This window comes from Delphinus delphis, chromosome 17 (genome assembly GCF_949987515.2).
Source record: "Delphinus delphis chromosome 17, mDelDel1.2, whole genome shotgun sequence".
NCBI classification, from domain to species: domain Eukaryota; kingdom Metazoa; phylum Chordata; class Mammalia; order Artiodactyla; family Delphinidae; genus Delphinus; species Delphinus delphis.
Genome location: NC_082699.1, coordinates 71831176 through 71838801, shown reverse-complemented (window position 1 = coordinate 71838801; position 7626 = coordinate 71831176). Strand labels below are relative to the sequence as shown.

At 53.8% G+C, this 7626-nt stretch overlaps 1 protein-coding gene across 1 annotated transcript in view; it reads left to right on the top strand.

Annotated features, from left to right (window-relative positions):
- The first annotated feature begins 778 nt into the window (after nucleotides 1-778).
- KCNQ3 (potassium voltage-gated channel subfamily Q member 3) overlaps nucleotides 779-7626 on the top strand; it is a 288811-nt gene continuing 281963 nt past the window's right edge. Inside the window, exon 1 of the mRNA XM_059995203.1 lies at nucleotides 779-1533. Within this exon, the coding sequence (XP_059851186.1) occupies nucleotides 1136-1533 (398 nt within the window). The 5' untranslated portion in view covers nucleotides 779-1135. The remainder of the gene's footprint in view (nucleotides 1534-7626) is intronic.

Here is a 7626-nt window from a genome sequence, read left to right as displayed (position 1 = left end):
ATGACCTGCTTAGAGCACAAGTTAGGAGCGAAGCCGATTCCCCTTGTCCTATTTCTTCGGTCTCTGCTCACTCTAGTTGATGGAGGTACCATTCAAGGGGCCGGGAGGTGAGGGCGGAACTGTCCACCACGAACCACGAACCAAAGGGACTAAGGAGCCACAAGCACTGCTAGCACCGAGCGGGTGGGTTCGCGGTGCGCTCGGCCTTGGCCAACCCAGCAACTTCGATTTTACTTCCGAAGCCCAGAAGCTGGTTGGGAGGTGACGAGAAAACGTAAAGATGCAGGGCCCAGGCGAACACGGGAAAAGAGACGACGCCCCCAGCCGCTTCTCCTCTTCGCGCCGCGCGCCGCGCCGGGGGTAAGCCCCAACGCCCACGAGTGCGCGTGCAGCCCGGCTCAGCGGCCGCAGCTGCGCTCACTGGCTCTCCGCGGGCCGCGGGGAGGGGCGGGGCGCCGCCCGGGCCTTTGGCCGCGAAGGGGCGGGACGATGGGGCCCCACCCTGGCGCGGGCGGGAGGGAGGCGGCGTGCGCTCCGGCCTCTGCGCGGTCGCCCGCTCGCTACTGCGGCTGGAGCGAGGCTGAGGCTGGAGCGAGCGGGCGGGCGAGCGAGCGAGCGGGCGGGCGAGCTGGGCGGGGCGGGGCGGGGCGGGACGGGGGAGTGGCGCGGGTAGGAGCGTGGAGGAGGGAGGAGGCGGCGGCGGCGGCGCGTGTGGCGGGCGGGAGGGCGGCTGGCACCCGGCTTGTAAATAAACTGCGATGCTGTCTCGGGCTCGCCGGCCCGGGTGCCGCCGCCGCCGCCGCCGCCCCGGAGCGCCGGTGCCGGGCTCCCGCCGCCGCGCGCCCTAGCGCCTCCGCGCCAGCCTCGCGTGCCCTCGCCCGCCTCTAGCAGCCCGCGGCCCGCGCCCCCCGGTGTCCCGCGGCTGACCCGCGCGGGATGTGACCCCTCCCCCCTGCCCCCCGGGGCCCCGCCTTAGCCTGCTTTTGGAGGGGGGGGGTGGGGAGGGGCGCGCGGATCATGGCATTGGAGTTCCCGGGCTCGCCGCCGCCGCCGCCGCCTCTTCCACGCACCCCGAGCGCCCCTTCTTCCCGAAGCAGCTGCGGAGAAGGCGAAGCGGCCGGCGGGGGCGAGGCCGATGGGGCTCAAGGCGCGCAGGGCGGCGGGGGCGGCTGGCGGCGGCGGCGACGGGGGCGACGGCGGCGGCGGCGGGGCCCCTAACCCTGCCGGAGGGGACGCGGCGGCGGCGGCGGGCGACGAGGAGCGGAAAGTGGGGCTGGGGCTGGCGCCTGGCGACGTGGAGCAAGTCACCTTGGCGCTCGGGGCCGGAGCTGACAAAGACGGGACCCTGCTGCTGGAGGGCGGCGGCCGCGACGAGGGGCTGCGGAGGACCCCGCAGGGCATCGGGCTCCTGGCCAAGACCCCCCTGAGCCGCCCTGTCAAGAGGAACAACGCCAAGTACCGACGCATCCAAACTTTGATCTACGACGCCCTCGAGAGACCGCGGGGCTGGGCGCTGCTCTACCACGCTCTCGTGTGAGTACCGGGTCGCTCGGGGCGCCCCTCGGAGGCGGCGTGTGGCTGGGGGTTCGGGGGGGGGCGGTGGGCTGGAGCTGGGGACGGCTCTGAGGCTTCAAAGTCCAGGGGCGCCCGTCCGCCGGATTGGAGACCAGCCTGCCCTGTGCTGTGTAGGTGTGTGTGTGGGTCTGTGAACCACTCTCTGGGGGCTGGACACCAGGGCTTGAAAGATCCAAGCGTGGCTCCTCAGCTGATTTGGAGACCGCTTTGGCCTGTGTGTGTGTGCGCGCGGGTGCGCAGTTACGGCACCTTCTCCGGATGTTGGTAGCCAAGCTTAAAAGAATTCTGTGGTTTTTCTAATTAACGAGGAGGTCGAACGGGATAAAGCGGATCTTCCCATGCGCTCTGTGGCTCTGCTCAGGGTGGGTCCCTTCTATTTGGGGTCGCTGCTGACTTTAAATGATACATCCTGGAGTTGGGGATGGGAGTGGTACATTGCCCACAGTGGGGTGTGTGTGTGTGTGTGTGTGTGTTTGAGCGCGGGTGTCGATGGCTTTGCTTGTGCTACCTTCTTAAGGCTCCATTCTCGTATGGAAAGGAACGTGGTTTGCTCCAGTTGGGGACTTGGACTGGCCAAAATGCATGTTTTGGGATTCTTTTTAGGGAAGTTAATGAGAGAGAGAGGGATGGGGGGGGGATTGATTGTGATTCTCAGGCTCTAAGTCTAGACTGACGGGTGAGGGCTTAACAGCGCCAGTAGGTGGGGGCCAGGGATAATTTTGGCTGGAGCATCTCCATAATTTGGTCTTAATATCCCCTGAACTGCTTGCTTTTCTCTTGCTTTGACTGGGCAAGGGCAGCGGGAGTGTGAAGGGGCCTGGGCTGAAGGTTTGCCCCCTGGAGAGGGTCCCCTTCTAGTCAGGATGTAAGTGCGTGGTGGGAAGGAAGATGGAACTTCTACTCCTGACACTCTGGCTAGAAAATCCTGCTGTGTTGGGGGAGAGGGCGAAGCTGGTAGTGGTGGCTCCTCTCCAGGAGGGGAAATCACAGCTGGCAGCGCGCGCCTCAGGGCTGGCAGGGCACTTCCAGGTACCCCTTTCTTCCTGTCTGCGGCTTAGTCATCCTGATGGCTGCTTCTTAGGAGGCTGTACCGTTACCAGGGTTTTGGCGGGGAATCGGCCAAGACCTTGACCCTTCTTGTGCCTTTAGCAATGGATATTCCTCTCTGTCCTTCTCCGATTGACCCATGACCTACGTGGTGGGAAGGGGTTCGGGGAGCCTCGGAGTTAAACACTACCTGCCAATCTTCCTTGGTTGGAAAGGCTTTTCCAGCTTTGGCCGCCAGGTGGAGGCGTCTGCACAGGACCTCAGGCTTGGCAACAGGTTTCATCAGAGAGGTTACCGAGGCCTGGAAAGGGCGCCTTCCGGAAACTGAGGAACTAAGGACATGCAGCCAGGAACATGGGTTTTGGGGGGTGGGGTGGAGGGGGGCTGTCCAGCCTTTGGCATTCATGTCTGCGTGTATTTGCAGGCGTTAGTGAATGGACAGAAGGGTTAGCAATTGTTGCTCTTCCATTTGCTTTCTTCAGGTGGTAAAAAGGGATTGAAAGATATTCGTCTCTGTCTCTAGTGCTGTATTTAGTTCAATTGAACTGAAGATAATACTGGAATATGCGATAATAAAAAAGGCACACGAATTATTTGAGCGCACACAAGCATACACAGCCTCACATGTCCTTTTGCACGTAAATGGTGTTCAGTACGTGTTGGCTGACTTCCGAACCCGGGGTCCTACTGGAGTTTGTGGGCTCCCTCTTTCTTCTCCTCCCACCTTTCCCAGCCGGCGCTCCAGCCCTGTCTTGACCAGTCTGGGGAAGGGATAGGTAAGGCCTCAATGTTATCCTTCTCTAGAATTATTCCATCACCTGGAAGCAGGTTTGGGAATGCCAAAATCTGTATGTAGCCTCAGTTTCCCAGAGAGGACCCAGGAAAATTTCAGTCTATGGGAGGAGAAAGGCACTTTCACACATGCAAATCATTTATTTCATTTCATTCTCACCATGATGCTATGATGTGGGAATTGTTCCCTACATTTGATAGGTGAAGATATGAAAACTAAAACAGATAGCACCACCTGTCCAGGATCCCATAGCTGGAGCTCGCATATGAATGCAGTGGGTCATCACTTGTTTGTGAGCCCGGATTCCAGTTCTGGCCCTCTGCCAACAACTGCGGGACTCTGGGTATTTTACCAGGCATCCCTGGATGCCCCTCACCCATTGGTAGCAGAGGACTCTTAGTCCCGCCTCTGCCTCCCCTTCATAGCTCACAGTTGGCAAATGGCTGGGAATGGAGTTTGGAATCAAAGCAGGGGCTGCTCAGAACCCAGGGAACCACAGTGTTAGGGAAACGGGACATGGCCTGGGGTGGCGGTGGTATTGGGATTCTGGTGAATGGGGCGTTAGACAGGAAAACCCATTGGGCTGGGTTTGAGCTCCTGATACTGAAGCATACCTGGTTAGTGGAGGCACTGTACATCCTTCCTCCAGCTGGGAGGAAGTCTGGTCAAGTGAACAAAACCATACCTTTCATTGATGATTCAGGATTTTGCAAGCACTGAAATTCGTGCTTCAAAGCAGCCATTATCCTATTCTGGGCTGTGGTTAATGACAGAACGCGGGCCAGGAATTTGGGCTGACCGTGGGCTCACAGGCTAGTGCACGCTCTTTTTTAAAAAAAATGAACCGGACCCATGAGATGTGATTTTTTTCCTTCTCTCCCAAAGGCAGGATACAGCAAATGTGAGAATCAAAGACCGCCCCCGTCCGCCCCCAGCCCACCGCCCCTGTCCCCTTTGCCTTAAATGCCCGTCCCTTGCTTTCTCCTGGCTACTCACTTTCACCTTGGCCGAGTTCTCATGTCACCTCCTCTGGGAGGTTTTTCCCCGACCCTCCAGCTGAGCTAGAATTGCCCCTCCTCGGCAGCATCCCCAAGCATAGGATTTTGCACTGGACTGACCTGCTTGCTCACCTCCCCCGGCAGAGCTGAGAGCTACTTTGAGGAAGGGCTGTGTTGCGTCTTAGCCACCTCAGTCCCCAGCAGGCTTCTGGGCTCACGGCAGTCACCCAGTAAGTGTTTGCTGAATGGATGAGTGAACGCATACTCTCAGGTTCACCCAGACTTTGTTCTGCGTGGTTTTCCTGTTCTCAGAACAATAATAAGTAGTCAGCATTACGGAACATTCATGATGAGAACAGCTCTCAGAAGTCTCACGGTGGACAACAGGGGAGAGGTGGGAGACCACGCTGTGACCCCGGTAAGGCTGATCGCTTCTCTATATCTTTAGCTGCATGGCTGAAAAGGATTCTGATGCTGTAGAAAAGGGGCTGGACTTGAAGTTCACATCTGGACTCTGCCTTCAGTCTCTTTGACTTTGCATGAGCCGAGCTGGGGAAGATCTGTAAGTTGAGGGTGAGAACCATCCATCGTAGGGTGGTTTTTAGGCTTAAAAAAAGTAGTGTATATGAATGAAATTAGCCCAGTATTAGGCATGAAGTGTTTACTAGTTGATTCTGAAATAGGGTCTCCTTAAAAGTCATACACACCTGCCGCTGTGGCTGTCCTGAGGCTGTCTGGGGACTCCCCCTTCCTAGCCTGTTAGTGGGAAGATGCTGGCTTCATCTTGGCATTATTGCTGGTCATCTTGGCATTATTGCTGGACTGGCAACCATACAAGCATCCCACTACCCTGACCACCTCTCCATGGCCAGTTGGCTGTGATCAGTTGATCACCTGTTGACCCGCCAACGGGAAATGATCACAAGAGATGCACACTGATTGCATTCTCAGGTGGACTGGCCCCTGGGACATCGGGCAGGCAAGGCTGAGAGGTGGGGCGCAAGGACCCAGCAGCCGCTCTGGAAGGTGAAGGGCCTGGCTGGTGGACCTAGCATATTGACTAAAGGAACTACAGCCCTCAAGGTGGAGGAGAGACACTGGCCTCTCACTGAGACCCCTTAGGAAAGTAGAGTCTTTGCAAGTCTTTGAAGTAAGAGAAATTTGATTTCCCAAACTTGCTTTGCCTCTTACGGGCCAGTATGTTCCTGGGCAAGTTGCTGGATCTCTGAGTTTCAGTTTCTTAGTCTAAAAAATGTTCTCAATATAGACTCTTGTGGAGCTAAGAGCACCTTACATAGAAGAAGTGCTCAATAATAGACAGAACTTTGTGTTGTCGATGTTAGTCTATAGAAATGCCTTCGCTGCGCCTGGCACTCTTCTAGACATTGGCATTATAGCAGTAAACAAAACCAAGCAAAACAAAACAGTCTGATCTCTGCCCCAATCGAACATGTATTCTAATAATATCTTTCTTTTATTGGGGTATAGTTGCTTTACAATGTTGTGTTAGTTTCTGTGGTACGACGAAGTGAATCAGCTATATGTATACCTATATCCCCTCCCTCTACTAATATCTTAATAATATTCAATATCATCTAATAATAACATTAGTATTAGCAGAAATCTCAGAGTTTGGCCATCTGGTCAACTTCCCGGCCTAGGTGTAAGGAATCCCTTGAACTGCATCTCAGCCAGTGCTACAACTTGTAATTCATTACGGAAGGGATGGACTGCTGGACTCAGTTCTCTCAGCTATTCTGTTCTCCGACTCTATTCATCCCATTCTCTTCCTTTTCTGCCCCCATGTATCGTATTCTTTCTCATTTCCCACTAGATGTTTGTCTTCTTAACCCTCTCAGTTCATCCTCACTTTTTTTCTTACCCCACTAATTTCCTCTTCGCATTCTCTTCCTCAGTTTTGTGGGTTTCCTTCTCATTATTGTGAACCAAGGATTTTGAAAAGCTCTCATTCGTTTTTAAATAATTTTTATTTTATTGTGGCAAGAACACTTAACATGAAACCTACCCTCAACAGATACTTAAGTGTACAGTGCCTTACTGTTGACTGTAGGCACAGAGTTGTACAGCTGATCTCTCCTCCTGCTTAATTGAAACTTTATGCCTGTTGGTTAGTAACTCCCTCTTTCTCCTCCCTCCAGCCCTGGGGAACCACCATTTTACTCTCTGACTCTATGAATTTGACTGTCTCAGGTGCCTCATATAAGTAGACTCCTGCAATGTTTGTCTTTCTGTGATTGGCTTATTTCACTTAGCATAATGTCCTCAAGGTTCATCTATGTTGCCACATACTGCAGAATTTCCTTCTTAAGACTGAGTAGTATTCTATTTTCTTCATCCATTCATCCGTTGATGGACATTTAGGTTGTTTTCCACCTCTTGGCTCATGTGAGTAGTACTTCAATGAACATGGAGGTGCTAATAGCTCTTTGATCCCCTGATAATAATATTTTGAGGAAATACTCAGAAGTGGGATTGCTGGATCACATGGTAGTTTTATTTTTAATTTTTGAGGAACTTCCATACTGTTTTCCAGCTGTACCATTTTGCATTTTCGCCAAAAATGTGTAAGGCTTGCAGTTTCTCTGTATCCTCACCAACACTTAGGGTCTCGTTTTCTTTTGTTCGTTTGTTTGAAATAAGAGCCATTCTGACAGGTGTGAGGTGATCTCAGTGGTAAGAGCGTGGTCTTTGGAGTCAGACCTGGGTTTAATCCAACTTTGCTGTTTCCTTGCTTTGTGACCTGGAGCAATTCGCTCAACTTCCCTGGAGTTCAGTTTATTTATGATATGGAGATAATAATACCTACGCCCCCAGGATTGTTGTGAAATTTAATCAAGGTGATGATATTAAACACCTGAACGTTGCATTGTGTTGATTTGCAACCTCAGGAGTTCCCCAGGTGAAATTGAAATTGGTCGGGTACATGGAGGGCAAGGAGAGACCGAAGAAAGAGGCAGGCCACTCTGGATGAGTAGGTGGCGGGTGTAAGAAGCAGAGAACTTACATACGAGGCTTGTCTTGGGCAGCAAGACAGGTAGATCTCCACACCCAACCGCCAGCATCTTAAAAGTTTATATAGAGGCCTTCACGGGGTTCAGTAACACTATCTAGGTGGTGTCAACAACATGTGCTCACTCAAGGCTGCACCCTTGAAAATAGCTCCCGCTGTGGGAACAGTGGGCAGAGTATATG